The sequence below is a fragment of the Apus apus genome, chromosome 3 (assembly GCF_020740795.1).
Source record: "Apus apus isolate bApuApu2 chromosome 3, bApuApu2.pri.cur, whole genome shotgun sequence".
NCBI lineage: Eukaryota > Metazoa > Chordata > Aves > Apodiformes > Apodidae > Apus > Apus apus.
The window spans coordinates 94,090,576-94,109,625 of NC_067284.1; the positions used below are offsets into that span (position 1 = coordinate 94,090,576).

General features: G+C 37.1%; 1 protein-coding gene across 10 annotated transcripts in view; it reads left to right on the top strand.

Annotated features, from left to right (window-relative positions):
* The window catches only part of UTRN (utrophin), a 358,149-nt gene that overhangs the window by 334,246 nt on the left and 4,853 nt on the right, over window positions 1-19,050 (top strand). For all 10 annotated transcript variants that reach the window (XM_051613510.1, XM_051613511.1, XM_051613509.1 and 7 more), the window contains 4 exons: window positions 7,928-8,086; window positions 8,471-8,714; window positions 15,737-15,833; window positions 17,324-17,410. In XM_051613510.1, the coding sequence (XP_051469470.1) occupies window positions 7,928-8,086; window positions 8,471-8,714; window positions 15,737-15,833; window positions 17,324-17,410 (587 nt within the window). The remainder of the gene's footprint in view (window positions 1-7,927; window positions 8,087-8,470; window positions 8,715-15,736; window positions 15,834-17,323; window positions 17,411-19,050) is intronic.

A 19,050-nucleotide genomic window follows, 5' to 3' on the forward strand; every position in this document is an offset into this window, starting at 1 on the left:
TGTAGTATAAAAGATATCTTTCTTCGTCAAAGTGGACAATGAAGTGGGTCAATAGCTTGTGCTAACTTCCAGTAATTTTCTTGCTGGAAAAAACCCCAACAAAACAAAATACCCAACCCAAAAACCAAAACCAAACCTACCAAAAAACATGTATGTTGGAGGTTATGCAGAGCCAGAGCAGTGTTGCTGCTACTTCCCTAGATTTCAGTTTGCCAGCTGTTGATCCATCTGTTTGTACCTGGGGATATAAACATAGTTCCACAATAATTTTAGCAATGATACTTTCTTTTTTGAATGATGTGTCAGTTCTATTTTAAAAGCCTTCATTAAAATGTATTGATGAACCTGCAAAGCACAGAAGCCCTTGGATTTCTGATTAATTAAATATTTTTAATGTGAAAGTATGTCACCAGCTTTTTAAAAGAGGAAATAGAAACTGTTCAGCTTTAGTTAGAAAATGCTATTTTTCTCAGTAATCTTTTCACTTAGTGTTTTAAAATATAATCATGACATTATTCTATCTATGAATATACTAACAAATTGAGATTCAAAATATATTTCTTCAGAGAAACACTAGTGATCACCTTTAAATGTTTCCTGTTTCCTGCATAATTAACTCTTTTTATGTAACTAATAAAACTTTTTTCATTTGTAACTGGTTTTGTGTGTTTTTGTCATTGGTAGGCTCACCAATGACAGAAATACAGCCAAACTATTCCCTTTTGATTTCTCTTCAAAACAAAAACAACAACAAAAAAAAGAGCAAACACTGTCATTTGGCAGAGAAAGCTGAAAACTTGAAAGCAGCTAAATGCTCATACACTTGATTGAGTTGTTTATTTTGCACATAATGAGTCTACTCATATACAAAGACCAAACTGTTCATCCCAGATGCATGTTCTCATTTTTTTACTGGCAATTAGCTATTGATTTTAATGCAATTTTCCTTCTCACCTATAAAAGAAAACCTATATTTAAAGGAAAAGAATGAACATAGTGAACTTCAGTACCAACATGTCCTGAATTTGGGTCTCAGACCTGTTTTCAAAAGGGGACTGTTACACAAACAAAATATGCAGAGATTTAGAGGCCAGGGAGGACAAGAAAATAACTTTTCTACCAGGTGGCACCCTTTGTTTTATTTGTAGATAATATTGCCTGTTTTCATTAAGGTACATACTGAAGTGCTGAAATACAAAATTCTGAAGAGTTGTGGTTTGAATTTCAGACTTAAACTATTGCAGAGAATTAGACCTATGATGTTTGGATGCCATTTTTGGATCAAAAATCTCTTACCACTGGAACAGTGGGAATTTAGGATTATAGTTCAGCTCTATTCTTATTATTTAAATGCAGTTAAAAATGAGCATGGTATAATCATTCTGTATAGACTGAATTTGAAGGAGCCAGTTGAAATTTGGTTGCATAGTTTTTCAGCTCAGATGTAGTTTTGCTTTCTGAGCAAAATCTCTTCTTACAGTATTCATTTGCATCTTCAGGAGACAATTACCAGCTTGGAAAACAAATTCTCTGCTTCTCTTAATGGGAATTCTGTGATCTTTTATTGATGCTCAGGAGTCTGTTTACTGTGAACATATAACAAAAGTGTAGTTGCACTTAATTTTGGAAAATTACTGCTTTGGTCTTGTCAGGCTGACAAGTTCATAAACAATAAGGTTAACACATTTCATGCTCCAAAGAATGTCTAAGTTTCCTGCCTTTGAATGACACTAACAGAACTGCTGTCATGAGGTTTTTTTGCAGGAATGTTCTGCAAAATGCCATTTGGTTAAGAAGACATTCCTCAAAGAAATGTCCTGGGGTTTTTTTAACTAACCTGTTCTCTTGAGCTTCACTATGAGTTCCTCCGTCTCCCTAACTAAGCTTTTCTAACCCTCCGCTCCCTTAAGGGTATGTGAATTCCATTAAAACACTTTTTTTTTTTTTCAATTGGAGATGTTTGTATATAGCCATCAAAAGTCATAGGCTCTAGTATGCCCACCTTCTTAACATACTTTATAATGTTCTCATGCATTAATTCTCTGGTATAAATACATTGAATAGATAGGTTTTTCCTTCATGCTGTCTTGTCCATACATTAAGGAGATCAAAATTTTTAAGCTAGACTATTGTGATTAATTTTATTTGGCTTGAATTAATATGGAAACATCTGTATCTGGAAAGCAGACTGGCCTCTTCACAAATGAACATGAGCATAAGGAAAAAAATTGTCTTTTCAACAAAGAATGATAAATACTGTCCCTAACAGAATGCTGTTCCTCACAATTTGACAGATTGTGGTGTAGTAGAATGAGAAGACAAAAAACATAGTTAGGAAATCAGGACAAGAATTTAACACTTTTATTTCCATGATGCAGGAACTGTCTTATCTAGCCTATACTGAAGTCAATTTCACAGGACATAGTATAAATACTTTCTGTATAAATGTGAATGTTTAATAGCTATTTACTGATTAATACTTTCGCTACAAGTGATCTTCATGTCTGCAGTTCTGTTTATGCCAGTTCACACTCAGCTGAAGGCAGAGTTGGAACATACATGAAATTTTATTTGTTAGGGAGCTGTGCACTCAGGAGCAGGGACACACAGTGAAGGCCTGAGGTGCTTTTAGCTGGCACTGCTGCTTAATGCATCATAAGTCAAACTGGAGCCCTGGTATGTAGTACCTGAATACTTTAACATGATGTAAATGGTTTAAAGGCATCTTGCCACAATGAGAAATTAGTTCCATGTGATGATAAAATTAAGAGACAACAAGTAGGCTAAGGACAAAGTATTTCAAAGTACCTTCTTGAACCTTACTCTAATATTTTCCCTAGCACCAGTAGGTCAAGGTACACTGTATTAATACTAGAATATAAGGAGGATCACAAATAGCCACATCTTACTATCTGAAACCTAATTGAACAACCAATTTTCTTAATCAGATAAGATAATACACTGATGAAAAGTGAATGTCAGGAAATCTGAATTTTTCCTTCCATAGCATAGTCTTGATGGAAGGGAAGTTACATGCAACATTATTTGCCTCTTCATTCCCCCCTGCATGATGCATGCTTTTGAATAGACTTCTTGAAAATGTATATCCACAAAGAGCATAGGGCATTTCAAAGGACGTTTCCCCTGGGTTTCCTTGTTGGAGTGTTCTTTTCCTTTGAGATGTACTTCTTTCGCGTCTGACCTCCTGGGATGTCATTTTCACTGCTTGTTATGGTTTGACTAAGGATCGAAAATTAAACCAATGACAACATTGCTCTCAATCCCCTCCCACCCAGATAGGGAAGGGAGGGAGAGAATAAGGAGAGAGGCTTCCAGATTGAAAACTAAACCAGACAGCTTTAATTAAATACTAATGATAAAAGAAAATATGTACAAATATATACGAATATGTGCAGGAAGGTGCAAAACATATTGCCTCCTCCCACTCCCAGCAACTCCCATGGCATCTCCTGAGCTGGGAGCAGTTCTGAAATGTCCCGGAGCACTGCTGAACAGGGTGGCAGAGCAGACAGGAGCTTAGGGGAAAGTTATGAGGGTCAGGAATGCACGAGCCTAGGATCAACAGTGATGGATAGATGAAGTCCTCTCTGGATGCCAGCCATGGATAGAAAAGAAGGAAGAGGAAGAAGAAGAAAGGCTTGACTTCTGTGATCCCTGAATTTATACTGAGACTTTTGTAGATACACAGAATGGAATACTTTGGTTCACCAATTTTGCTGTCTGTCTAGTCCACTCCTCCTTATGGGAGGTTTGTAGATACGACTCTTCTGCTCCTTTAGTATTCAAAGCATTTGATTCAACAAGCAGAGCAAAGTGGTCTTGGTCTCTCAGCACTAACTATAAACAGCCAGACATTATCAGTCCACTAGCTGGAAAACTTGTGGACTTCTTAAAAGAGAGTTCACTGAAGAAAAAAAAAAAAAAAAAAAGTAAAAAGAAAATCAGCTTCCTCCTGGCTCAAACCAGGACACGGCTTCACTATGGTGAAATCCTGAAAAGGAGCTGCAGTCTCTGCTGTTGAAGGACTTTGTGTACTTTTTCATTTTTTCTCAAGGCACACAGAGTCTTTAGGAGAATAACAACCAAGAAAGGATGGGGATTTTTTTCTGATTTTGTGCTTTGATTTTGGTTGCTGATTGCCATCTGCAAACAATTCTGCAGGAGACAGCCTGAGGTTGTCAAAATGAAATTGTTTGCGTGGCATTAAGCCTGTGTGACTCCCTTATGCTGTAGGTCACTGGGATGCCCTGCCCTGGGCTACTAATGACTTTGTATTAATTATGGTTTTGAGGTTTGTTGCTCAGGGTTCTGGTTTTTTGAACTAGTGGTTTTGCAAGGCAGACCAGAGATGCAACACATTATAAAAATCCACTTTTCCTTGGGAAGACTGCTTTTATCAGGCACTTCCTCCAGCACATTAAAAGGCCTGCTGTTACTTGCAAGGTGTGATACCTGAAAAAGAGGCCGGTCAATATCAATATGTTGTGTACAGTTACTGAATGAGTGGGAGAGGAGGGAAATCACATTTTCTCTGGACTGAAGAACCATGAGTCCAAAATATAAAATAATCTGTATTTAGCTATGTTGATCTCACCCACTGAACTACAATACAGGCAAAAGTATCCAAGCATGTAATATGTAAACTCTTTCTTTAAGGGTTTATAAGTTTCATTAAAAAACAAGATTGTTCTTAATGATAATCTTGACAGAAACCAAGATATAACAAAGTTACATAAATGTAATAAATCCAGCTTTACCAAACCCTATTAAAAAAAATTATCAATTTAATATGACCTACATAGCTGATAATAAACAAATTCGTCATCTTACAATGCAGACATCAGCTTTTTGATGCCTAATTGAAATAACCAGACTCAACTACTTGATCACGTGAACCTTCCCTGACATCAACACCCTTGCACAAAACAAGGCTTGAAGTGTTCTTACACTGCATCCTTTAAAGTAATATGTACTTTGAAACCTGAATCATAAACTATTCTCTCTGTGCAGTCTGCTTTAACACCCTGTTTGTGTGCTCACTGAAGATGTGGCGTGGAGTTGCTGGCTCTTCCTGGCTTAGTGCAGCCATTTTGGTGGCGGTGAGGAGGGGATTCTGCATGTTTTGCGGGGCTTTACAAGCCCAGCTATGTGCCACAGAGTTTGAAGCCCCAAAAGTGGTTATATCACTTGGCAAATAATTACTTGTGAAGGACAGGCTTTTTTTATCAAGATAGTTAAAGGATGGTGAGGTTTTCAGTATCACATCAGGACCTGATCCAGACTTCATTAACTGGACTAGCATTTGCTTTGGTTTAAAATAGACTAATGCAAAACAACAAAGGAAGTGATTATGAATTTTCCTCATATCACTCAAGTGGTAATGAAGGCACTGTTCTGTTTCTTTTTCAGCTTTCAGATTTTCCCTGTGTTTTTGAGGGACTTAAATGCACATTTAAGCCCAATATTTTAATTGTATCACTGTATTGAATGAAAAATTCATTGCATTTATTCATTTACATGGGAAGATCAGTCTTGTAGTTTTTTCTCATGAGTATAGTACTGACTGTAGCCAAGACAGATAAGAAATAAGTGAATATATATTATTTCCTTTAGACTTTTTAACTTTTAACACTAATTAGGTTTCTTTCTCAATTTTACATGTAACTTTCTGCAAATCAGTAGTTAATCACAAAAGACAGGATGAAGGAAAGTGATAACTGACCAGAGTTCTCTTCATACCTGACTGTTTTTAACCTTTATGTCATAAATGAACTTATGTGGAATAGACTGCCATGAACTTTAGAAGTTATTAGAACTGTCACAGGCTATACCATATTTATGTATTTATTTATGTTTAGTGCTACTTGATGCATATTTGTTTGATTGTAATAATCTAGATTTCATACCTCATTGACAAGTCGGAAAGTTGCAGCCCACATGATAGCTTTGGGTATACACTGAATAGTTATCCTTAGGAAGAAAGAAATCAGTGATGTTCTACCACAGGGTTAGTCTTCAGTAAAATTTGTCTTAAGCAGTATTACAGAGAAACGAATCACTGCATGACAGAAATACTTTTCTAAGAAAGAGACACTAGGAAGCAGAATTTAATAAATCTATGGGTATTTTGGTGTGCTCCTAACGCTGGTGATTCTTTAAAGTGTGTATTGGTGTACTGATCTACCAAAAAATGTGAGTTCAGCAGGTTAAAATAGGTTCTTCCATTACACAAACAGTACTCTTGCAACTGTCATTCCTTTCTGTAAGAGGCATTTATTCTCTTTATCCAAGGGCTTGAATATATTTTTTATAAAACCCCCAATCCATGTATGTGGCCTGTGAAACACCTGATGTGTTTTACTGGTACATGCATTTGTGTAGATTATTTGTCACCACAGAAATAACTTATTTTTTCTGGGGTGTACATTTCTAAATAGCTGGTTATACTATTAATTCAAATGAGACTGTACATTTGGATATTTTGTGATAAAAGTTGTTAAATTGACTGCCAAGGAATTTAAAAAAAAAACAACTCCATTACACTTCTACTTGGAAAATAAGTACTTTGAATAATGAACTTCCTGGGTTTTGTATTTGCTTTCAAAGGCACTCCTTGAGGGTCCTTTCTTTATGTCAGACCACAGTGAGCTAAATAGCAGAATTCATATCTCCTTCTTTTCAACAATAGTAGGAAAAAGATCAGCACAAGAATCATTTTAATGTGAAAAAGTCTCTTTTCTAAATGATATCTGAATATGTGCTCATATGGTTTTCTATCTTGTTTCTATCTTGCTGGCTGTGCTTGAACTGTAGAAGAACGTTAGGTTAAAGTTTGTAGGATCAGTACTTCAGAGTATCACAAAGTATGCTGTCTCTGTTTTGTAGTCAAGCAAAGAAGAGAATTTAAGGAGGGGTTTTTTGAGCGTTCATACTGCTGTGTCGATTTCTCTTGTAAAAACATGAGTAGTAGGTTTCTTTGCTGCTGTTTTATCCACCTTGAGTAAGCAAGCAAGTCAACTATTTTTAGGACATGGTGTCCTTCACTTTCTATCCATCTGACTTTAGTATAGAGAAAAGAAAGGCACAACATTAAAAAGCAAACTCATTTGGACTTTATAGCGTAATTGAAAGTGCCAGGACTTCCTTACCAGAAGGTAATTTATATGCAAGTCAGAAGGAGGACAGTTGATTTCTGCCCCTGCATCTATAAGGAGGAGAGTATCTACTACCCTTGAAGAATTTCAAGGTATCTTGTGTGTATAGCAAAACAGGATAAAAAAATCTGGAAATAGAATGCTAATTCCAAACCTATAACATTATTTTTGCAGCATTATCAGGCTCTTTGTGCAATGCAGAGCATTAGCTATATACTTGATGATCCATTGCTCTTGACTTCCTGGAGAATACTGTGTGGATTTTTTTCTCTCTAATCTTAATAGGTGAATTGAGCACACCAAAATTATCTGTTTATGTTCCAAAGAAAAAGTATAAATACCAGATAGCTTGTTTGTTTTTATTTATTTTAAGGCATTTCTAGTCGGTCATTTTTGGTTTATATTATCTCAGAGTCTTGCTTTCATTATTTCTTTTTGAACCACCAGCAGCATTTGTTCTTTATTACATACATTAAAGTAAACTGGTCTTTTACACTATTACAGATCATTCTTCTTCTTCCCATGCATTACTTGTTTATATCTTTTTTGCAGTATATTTTTTAGAAATGACTCATAAAAAAATTTGATACAGTTCTCTGAGACACACATCTGACACACACTAGATTAATATTTCCTGCTCTCTCAGTCCTTTTTGATAAACATGCCAACAAAACCCCTCAGCTTGACGAAGGTGTTTGCTCACGTGATAAATGTGTTACTGCTCTGTCTTTATCTGTGTTGTTTTTTTCTAGAGAGGATGAGCATGCCCTTATCCAGCAGTACTGTCAGACGCTGGGAGGAGAGTCTCCTGTGAGCCAGCCACAGAGTCCTGCTCAGATACTCAAGTCAGTGGAAAAGGAAGAGCGAGGAGAGTTGGAACGCATCATTGCTGACCTCGAGGAAGAGCAAAGGTCTCAGAATCATCCTACCCACTGTCTGAAGTGTCACCTCATTGTTGTTTGAGCCATGTGTGTACTATGTATAGCTGCTCGAAATGAGAAGAGATGGACCTAGGAGTCATAGTTTTAGGAAAAAAATAAAAGGGAAAACACCAATTGAGGCATATGCTGTGTGTACCCTGACTGTTAGGTGGTAGGGGGTGGGTCTGCAACAAAATTCCTTAGTTTAACTCTGCTTTGTAGTCTAGGATGTTTTCCTGTACACTGCAAGTCAAGACATTGCCTTTTTAGGAGCTACTTGTGTCCTGTATTTGGAGGTGATCATAGCATTTTATCTAAGGAAGTTTTCTATAATTTGCTTAAATCATCATTCTCTTCTTCTTTTCAATGTACCAGGAGTCTGCAGATAGAATATGAGCAACTAAAGGAGCAACATCTTCGGAGAGGAATAAACCCTCTCGCATCACCTCCTGAGTCCATTGTGTCACCTCATCATGCTTTGGAAGACGCTGAGCTCATAGCTGAAGCCAAACTCTTGAGGCAACATAAAGGGCGCCTGGAAGCAAGGATGCAAATATTGGAAGATCACAATAAACAACTGGAGTCTCAGCTTCACCGGCTACGGCAGCTACTTGAGCAGGTAGATTTGCACTGATGTCTTTCCCACGTATTGTTTCTGTATGATGGATTTCTTGGTGGAACAAGACATTAGAATTTTACTGTAGGTATTTTCACCACACTAGCTTGGTCTGTTGCACTCAGTCATTTCTAGGATTAAGAGATTTTATTTTTTCCTACCATCTGTTACAAGCCAGGGTCAAAGTCAAATGAGCACAAGACTATTACAGGTGCTGAGGTGATCAAGGTAACTTCAAAAACATTGAGCATAACACAAACAAGTGCAATAGTTTTTCATTAATTAAAAAAGTAGGGGGGCGAAAATATATACCCTCTTCCAAGTAGTAATGCCAGTCACAACCTGTATTTGACTTCAGTTTTCTAGTCTTTCCTTAAATAATTTATTTGTTGTCACAGTTAGTCACAGAAACCTTTCTTAGCATGCCAAAGACAGATGGCCACCTTTCTTAACATGCAATGGAGCAATTCATTCCATTAAAACTGAGTTCCTCTTGGGTAGCATATTTAGACAAATAAGCTGCAGCAGAATGTTCTGCACACAAATAAATACTGAAGGCAAGAGCCTTTTAGCAAATGTCAGTAACTAGTAGGTTTCTTTCCCGGGGGGAAGATATATCAGTTGTTTTTGAAGTCAGTATATACACATCCATATTATAAAAATAACAGCGATATCTACAAGGTGGTGTTAGACATGTTAGTTCCATACATGCACCATGTGTGGAAGCTTGGATTATAAAGAAAAATTTGTATATATGTTTTCTTCCATCTATGCATTACACTTGGGTCCGAATACAGAAAGCCAAGTAATTCCTGCCTTTGATGAGTCAGATGGCTGGCTGTACATAATAGAGGGTTTAACTAAGGCAAGAAACAGACCACATAACCCAGGTATCAGAATGGCATAAGCTCCTGCTGTAGATGATACTCTCATTACAGTGCTAAAGACAATTTTTGTTTGTTTCACTGGCTGGCTGACTTTGTCATTTTTATAGGCAGTTTTGGCTGAATAGCATTGATGCATCTGTTCCAAAGGCTTCCCTGCCCCTCTAGCAGAGTGTTTTTATTGTTGTTACTGTCATTCTAGCATCTTTAATAAGTATTTGAGGAGCTTAAATATTTATGATGACCAATGCAACTGTTAACAGTCATTCATGAAGTATCTTGAGAACTGTGGCCAATATTAGTTGTTTGGGAGAAGGGTTTAAAATCTGCAAAGAAACAGCTGTAGCATAGAAACACAGAAGTTCAGCCAAACCCACAGCCCTTGCAGCTTAGTCCTTGAAGCGGGAACTTGTTCACCCTTTAATTTTTTCCTTTTTTTTATAATGTAGCTGTGGATAATGTTATACTGTTGTAATATTTTTTGTAAACTTTTAACATTCTTATTAAGAACTTTAGGGCTGTCACCATTTGACTCTGGTTCAACAACAATGCTCTCAGTCCCCTCCCCCTCCCGCCCAAGTATGAAAGGAAAGAGAGAATGAGAGAGAGACTTTTCTGGATTGAAAACTAAATTCCACTGCTTTAATTAAACACTAATGATATAAGAAAATATATACAATTACACAAATGTGTTCAGATATGTGCAAAAGCCTTTTGCTTCCCCCCACCCCCAGCAGCTGCCACAGCATCTCCTGAGCTGTGAACAGTCCCCAACAGTTCTGGACTGCTGCCAGAGAAAGCACAGAGTGATGAGGGTCAGGAGAGCTTGAGCCTGGGGGTCGGTGGTGATGGATGGACGGAGTCCTCCCTGGACGCTGGCCATGGATGGAAGAAAAGGGAACAAGAAGGAAGGAAGTTGTCTTCTGTAGTCTCTGAGCTTACATAGATACATGGAATGGAATATCTCTGGATAGTTTTGCTGTCTGTCTAACTCAGCCTTCTAATGGGGGGTCATAGATCTCCCCGTAGTGTCTGAGCCAGCAGAGTGAAGACATGACCTTGAAGACCCAGCAGTTAGAAAAACATTCCATCTGTTATCAGTCTTAGTTGGAACACTCTGCTACTAGTTAAAAGAAAGCTTACTGAAGGAAAAAAAAAAAATCAGTAAAAGGAAAATTGACTTCATCCTGGCTCAAACCAGGACAAGGGCATACATGTGTGTTGTGATAAAGTGGGCAGGTGGAGGGATTAGTTTCTTCTTTTAGGTTCTGCGTTTGTATTCTGCGGCTTGTGGTTTCTGACAGGGTAAGGTAGAACAGAGTTGACCTTTTTCAATATTTCTGATAATTTACACCTCATTTACTATATACTGTCACTCTTTTGTTTCCTGTCCAAAATCTCCTGCCACTGTGACAGTCATGCTGTGCTTCTGATTGTTGCAAGTGTCTTTCCCAAAGTTGTTCCTGTTTCTCCGCTGTCTTTTAATGGAGGGGCTGGTACCTAGTCAAGTATATGAGAAGGTCTGCATTATTGCTTTTATAATAGATCTGTGACTTTTCAATATGCCTTTGTAAATGTATCCTTACTTTATTTAGCAGGGCTTTTTGACCTGACACTTAAAAGGTTTTTTTTGCAAGCTCTCTCAAAGGATGCTGAAGCTACTCCCCTAAAGGGGATTCAGAAGTTATAAATAATGAAACTCTTTCATATATATTCTCTGGAACTTCTTTATTTTAACATTATTACAATTATGAAGCAGCACTGAATCCCATTACTGCACCATTAGCTTTCTGAAAAAAGTCATCTTTTTTCATCATGTTAGTTTTTCTGTCACCCAGGCCGTCCACAGTCTGTGAAAGTCTTTACCACTTTCACTGCTTGGGGAAGGACTTTATCAGAAGCCAGCTGAGGATCAAAGTACATTTAGTTGTTTCTTTTGCTTTTACTTGCTGTCCAATTTTTTTTGTTTTGTTAGCAGGAGTATAGGAATATAAGGAATACCTTTTCTAATTAATGAGATGGATGATTTGCATGAAATATTCTCCTAAGTCCAAGAGCCAGAATATATAACAACTCTGTAAATTCTGTAATAATAATTACTGGCATTAAAGAACACAACTGGTTTACAGCAATTTATGGCCTTGACTGGCATTTTATGCCATCTCTGCCTTTTCCATCACCAGCAAATCTCTCCTTTTCTGCAGTCAGCCTCCTGACTGTTGGGGTTAATAACTTGCCACTGAATTTAAAATACTATTACTTCTTTTTTTTCTCTAAAATATACAGTGAGTCTGTCTACACACAGATATTTTGGGTAGAAAATTAATGAAACTTAGAAACTTTCCTGTAGTTACTTTTAATGCAGATGAGAGCATTCTTAACACATTCTTTAGGGACCACTTTAGCAGAAATACACATGCATCCTTGCTGCACATTTGCCTATTCAGGTCACAGTTCTGAGGTTACTGTACTATTTTTATTTTAGCAAGCCCAAAGGATTTGTAGCTGTCACATGATGTTGTCATTTTTGTCTGCCTGATTGATTGTAGTGCCAAAGGAAGGTGAAACAGAACTGGCATGTGACAACTTTGATAAGAACATGTTAATCATATAGAGAAAAAAACATAAAAAATCCTTTGCCCCTTCTTTTTCTTCAGTCCTTTAAGATACTGAATGCACAAAGTAGAAGTAAGACCTATTATGAAGGACATTTAATGTCTATTTGGATTTTCTTCTGCTTGTCTGAACTACAAAATAGAGGTTTCATATTGGATTTTATATTGAAGTTAATAGGATTGAAGATCATCTGTCAATAGCTGTATGATCAGGATCTAAGACAGAGTAAATAGGCACTGCAGCTCCTCCAACTGAAAGCACAGGAGCTTCATCAGAAGAGCAGAGGCGGCTTTGTTTCTTTTATGGCTAGGAGAGTAAGTCTGGAACAAGAACATCTGTAATGGATGTGCAAAAGGAATCAGCCTTTTTTAGGTTTTCTGTGATTCAGAGGTTTGAGGGGGGGAGATTTTTTGTTTGTTTTTTACCAAAAGCAACAGAAGTCAAGGGGAGAAGAGTATGTCCTACCTATCCGTTAAGCCATGGCACAGTTCCAGGTCTTCTTTGGGAAAGACACCAGCAGAAGACACAGTAAAATAAAGCACTGTAGATCGAAATTGGTTAAAATAAATATCTCCTTTGAAACCTTCATTAATAGTGAAAATTCTGTCCTTTTGTATCTTGATTTCATTTTGCATAAAAAGAAGTTTGAAAACTCCCAGAAACTGGGGTTGGAAATTTCCTCCTCATCCCTATAGGCATGTGCTCTGTCTCTGCTTTTATTTATTCAGGAAGAAGCAGCAGGCAGCTGGGGTTGTTGAGCCTGGAGAAGAAAAGGCTCCTGGGACACCTTATAGCAGCCTTCCAGTACCCGATAGGGGCCTACAGGGAAAGCAGGGAGGGACTTTTCACAAGGGCTTGAAGCAATAAGAGCAGGGGAATTACTTTAATTTGGAAGATGGGAGATCTAGGTTATACATTAGGAAGAAATTCTTCAGTGTGAGAATGCTGAGCCACAGGAACAGGTTGTCCAGGGAAGTTGGGGATGCCTCCTCCCTGGAAGCATTCAAGGCCAGGTTGGATGGGGCTCTGAGCAACCTGATTTAGTGGGAGGTGTCCTTGCCCATGCAGGGAGGTTGGAACTAGATGATCTTTAAGGTCCCTTCCAATCCAAACCATTCTTATGAATCTATGATATGGTAATGTCTGCGGCGATTTTCTTATGCTTTCTGGCTTAAGAGTGGTCTGCTGAGTTGTTCTGAATAAAAAGGCATGAACTTCATAATGCCTGAAAGGGGCTGAAGATCAAAGTGATTAGATTTTGTAGGTGTTATGCAACTGAGGTCAAGCAAAATATGATTTTCTATAGTTTTTTCTCAGGTTTCCTCCGAGTAAAACTGTTGAATCATGTAAATACATGCAAGTATATCCTCAACTGTTTTGCATGTAACATTTTCAGTACCTGACTATTATGTTAAGGCATTTATGTCACTACCAGAACCCTTTCTTTTCTGCTTCAAACCCCACTCTTCATCTGCTTAACTGTATTGTCCTGATTTTGGAAGAGGAGGGGTTTGGTTGCTTTTGGCTTTTCTTGTTATTGCGGTCACTATGTAGTGTAACATATCTATCGGTATAATTAAATGAAAATGAAGTAATCAGGTATTGTTCTCTGATTAGAAGGGCACATGTTTTTTTGGTTTTTGTCTTTTTAAAATCCAGATGCAATATTTCATTCATACTCCTGCAGCAATATGTGGTACATAAATGTAAAGTATTCTAAGTATGTTTTGTTTGTTCTCTGTTTATCCACTGTTAGAGTCCTTCTGCTCTGCAGGCGTTTTCTTTTTGGTCATTTCCAATAGCACTCCTAAGTGGTAACTAAATACTACTAACTCATCATTTAAGTTCACAGACATCTATCTCCTTTCCACCCTAATTAATCTTGACTTTGCTGTGCCTCACTATCCTTGATCTAGCCTATGTGTTGACATACTGCAGTTTTGTATCAAGTCCAGCACCTATCTTCCTTCGCCAGTCACCCTCAGTCATCTCTGCACCATTTTTCTGCAGCTACTGCTTGAAGAGGGACAGAGATCAGTCCAAGTACAAGTTTGCATTTTGTGTGATTCAAATCTCTATCCATCAGTCTGTGGGTGGACAGGCAGCCACTCTGCTGCTGGAGTTAGCCTTCTCTTAACCCTGGGAGAGTTTCCTTCATCTCTTTACCATTATAAAGTCTTCTTGAACACAAGTTCCTGGCTATACAGAATTACCTGGGGTTAGGCAACCCAAGCTTCAGCTATTTAAAATCACCACACTAATTTTACCCAAACCCTGTAGCTGGATTGAACCCTGATAATGAATAGCAAATTACTTAACTATGTGATAGGCATTGACTGTAAAATCCTTGGCTGCCTTGAAAACATTTCTATCTTTCTTCTAAGTGCAGAGCAGTATTTCTTGATGTATTCTTTTTAGTCAAAGCTGGAAGTTGGTGTTGTCATGCTGAAAGAGAGATTTGGAGGAGAAAAAAGATTTGCTGAGTGCTCAGAGGAACATTTCCTTCTATTTCCCACTACTGTGTATGGAAGAAAAAAAGGATCTTTCATTGTTCAACAATCTTCAGTTCTGTTGAAGACTTTATTTTTTAAACTGGAAGTTGTCTCAAAGAATTGAATGTTGTGCTTAAGGCTGTGGGCTGCAAAGAGGTGAACTTGTGTACAAATTAACGGCCATTCTGTATATTACCTCTTTGCATTGAGTCTCACAGCTGCTCTAAGTACTTGTTTAGTCTCTGTTTCAAGAAGATCTCAAAAGTAATGATTGTTTTTATTACAGCTATATCTGTGTTTGACAGATTTACTTAAAACAGTCTGCTGTTCAGAAGCAATTTTATGATTTACAATCAAAAAAATAAATTATAGGGGCAACCATATAATTTATTAAGGATGCCTCAGATATAAATACTGTTACACATGTATCTGTTGTTTTTTTTCATGACAATCACTTCTGGACCTCAAATACTGTATTACTACTCTCTTCCTCAAAGGATTTTTACAAGAAAGAAGGAAAAGAGTAAAAAAATGCCTGAACAAGATCTCTTCCAGTATTTCTGAGTTGTTATAGTGAAGGAGTCTTATGTTCTTTTCTTATTTCATGTCCATATGTGTATACTTAAACATAATCTCAAGCATATACTTGGTTACAACTAAATGTAATATACAACTTCATGTGTTTGATTCTTCAGGTGAATTTAAGAGTCCAGAAAGGCTTACCTACAACACAGTTTTTGAAGTATATGGCCTCCTTATTATTTTCTGGAGATCACATAGTACATAGTTTTCCTGCAATTTTGAGTCTCATAAGAATTCCACTTAATTCCAAATTTTCTTTTAACAGGTTGTTGGTTTGTTTTTCTTTTCCCCCTAACAGTTGTATAGATCTAAACCAACTTTCAGTAGTTTGGAGAGCAGACAAGATACAGCACCTAAAAAAGGAAAAGAAAGGGATGACAACATACAAGCCCACACTTAATTTCTGTATATACAATTTATCTAAATTTGACTGTTATTGTCTTTTGTGTAGCCTGAGTCAGACTCCCGGGTTAATGGTGCTTCACCACAGCACTCTGCCCTCAGCTACCCACTTGAGCAAGAGACAAGCTCACAGTTTCATCAGACAGGTAAGTGTTTTGCACAGGTAATATGCTGTATGCCTCTGTAGGTGACTACTGAATATGTTTGTTGGCATCTTTTTGAAAAGATTTATAAATAAAAATAAACTTATCTTTGTGATGCTACTAGGAGCGAGACTTCCCACAGCTGGAGCTGTTGGTTCCCTACACTTACAAACAGCTGCAGTATCATGAGAATCCATGGGACTCTGGATTATGGAGTTCTATCAGTAGACTTCTTGGTCCCATCCATTTTGAGGAAATTAATTTACTGGGCAAATCCATCCTCATTGAAAGGGAAATTAGATCTTACTGGACCGAAATGACCAACAGCTGTTTGTCCTACAGTACAAGCAGCCAACCAAGTAATCTTTCAAATACAGGAAGAAATATCCAAAACGTGTAATGGAAGCTTCTTGATAGCTGCTTTAAAAATTCTTGTGTATCCTCTGCTTGTCCTGGTATTTTGATGACCTCATGCCTCAAAGACTTCACATCTTTAGGAATTACTGAGTTTAGGTATTATTTAGGTGTACAGCCTCTGCACATGAAGAGATTTTTCTCTTCAAAGATTATTTTAAGTTCTCTAAAAGCAGAACTCATTAATTACACTGGGAATTAGCAGAAATAACTACAGACCATTAGATGTTCAAAATTAGGGGAAAATTATCTCAAATTATCTTAAATGTAATTTCCTCCCTGTTTTTGTTTTCAAGCCTTTATGTTATAGATGAAAAAATATTTATGTGGAAAACAAGGCAAATGTTTCCTTGCATACTGAAAAGCTTTCACTTAGCATTTACATGAGGGTTTACTTTAATTTATCTGGAAAAACATGGAACATCTCTGAATCTGATTTAGTGCAATGGTAGATTTATGAGAAATGCTGTGTAATAACACTGCCAGGAGCAGAGCCAGTTGCATTCCCTAACCATTCCCTTGGATTAATTTTAAGCAGCATTAAAAACAAAATGGCAAGGAGGATTTTAACACTAGTGAAGTTGTTGGTGCATATTGATTAAACACCATCTAAAAGATAAATGTTTTTTTCAGAAAAGAACGGTATATTCACTCGGGAAGTTACATGACAAATCATCTGAAAATAGAAAAGAATATTAATTGAGCAGCTACCAAGCACAATTCCCTCATCTTGTAAAACTTTTATTTATTTTAACTGTAAATATTTATATACTGTTGCTTTTTGGCAGCATTTTTTCAGTTTAAATCTTGGGTGCAATGGTTAAGCTCAAATAAAAGTGAAATGAGTTCTGCTGCAAATCAGTAATGTAACTTTAACCTCCTCTCCCAAGGCTGGCAATTATCAATGATGGTTGCTATACATGATGTTACAAAAGCTTCAGGTAGTGGTTTCTCTTGAAATACAAAGGAGTATTTAACTGGAAGGTAGGATGAGAATGTCTTTCAGGTTGTTGTTGTCATCCTGTTTTTAATCTTCTCATTACAAAATTCATTGCTCTTTTTTGTTGTCCTGTCTGCAGATGACTTGTTAGTTCCACCTCATGATACCAACACAGATCTAACAGATGTTATGGAGCAAATCAACAGCACATTTCCAGCCTGCTGCTGTAAGTGTAACAAAATATGTCTCTCAGAATAGTATTGGATTTGAGGCTGTCTTTTGAAGAAAAAAGCCACTTTATGTTATTGACTAGGAAAAAAATCTCTCTGAAAAGATTTTTTTGTCAAGGTATGCAAGATCCATTATTATTTTTTTAACAGTCCTCAATAGACACTATTTTTGAAGGGAAAGAAACAAATATTCTCATGTTTTAAATAAGGGAATAGAGATCTATAGCCCCATTTGCTGGTGATGTAAACCTAACGTAGAACTTAATTGAATGTAGATTGAGAAAGCCTGAATGCTGTTTCTCTAACAAAACTGGGAAAAAGGCCTTAGGCAACAGGAGGGGCCATAGCCTGATCCTGGCTGCCTTAACAAATTATTGAACTAGTTTCTAAACTAATTGACAAGGGGAAATAACTGTTAACATAGCACATAACACCTTTCTCCGTTTAAATGCATTGAAAATTGATCTTTTATTCAGTATCTATTAAAGAGAGATGAAAAGGAAAATCCATTAGTTTTATATTCATGGCTTATATCAGGTGACATAGAGTTCCACTTGTCCTATTCCTTCCAGAGTGCCACTGCACTTAGAGGAGTGAACTATCTCTCTGGTTCCAGCAATGTTTTATACAGACTGTTTTTTGGCAGGGTGGTGAAGTGGCTACTTTATTATACAGCCATTTTTAAAAAAAAATACATTCATACATATTTATCTTCAGCTCTTTTTCCATAGAAAAACACTGAAAACTTTTTATATGTTCTTAAACTTTCAACAGTTCTTTCAAATGAAATGTAATTACCATCAGTTTTAAAAGGCAAAAACGAGAGGGAGTTGTTTCTGTCCAGTCCTTTTGGAAGCATCAAGACTGAACTTTTATTATATTTTGTAAAATCAGTGAACCCTGTTAAAATACCCCTTTTATCTCTTGCATGTATATTGCTTGGCTGTGAAGAACTGCATCACAGAAGGTGCACTTTGCACATTTTGAAAAGCCAAATTAGGATCTAGCAGAAGAGGTTTGGTTTCAGCTGTCCCTTGACATTTTCAGTGGGTTCAATAGTTCAGAGCCCATCACTTTGCAAATCTAGGGATTTTATTCTAAGGAACATCTCTTCTTGAAGTCAACAGCTAGTGGAGCTACTCAGCACAATTCAGGGGAGTGTGTGTATTTACAAATCAGTAAAAAATTCAAGTCAAGTATCAGCCCGTATTTTTGCACATTCCTGTTTTGAATTCATAAGGAGTATAGCAGCTACTGGACGGTTGGCCCAAATGAATTTACAGCAAAGTAGTAGACATACACCCTTACATTCCTGTGTCAGGGCAAGCTTGATAATGGTGATTGTTCTCAACCAAAAAAACATGAAAAAAACCCATCTAATATCTATGAAGCAATACCCTGAATGAGGCAGGAGGGGAGTGCAAGGGAAAACCATGGCCTCACATTTTTTCATATTGGGATGCATATTTGAGCATTTAAGATTAAAACAAGTCATAGCTCCAAATTTCATTTGATCCTTTCTGCTTGTCATTGACACACTGCTGCAGAAATCAAACCAAACCAGCACATCCCAATTAGTAGGTACTACTTATGTTTGCTTTTCTTCAGTCATTCTGCAATATCTTTTACATGGGAA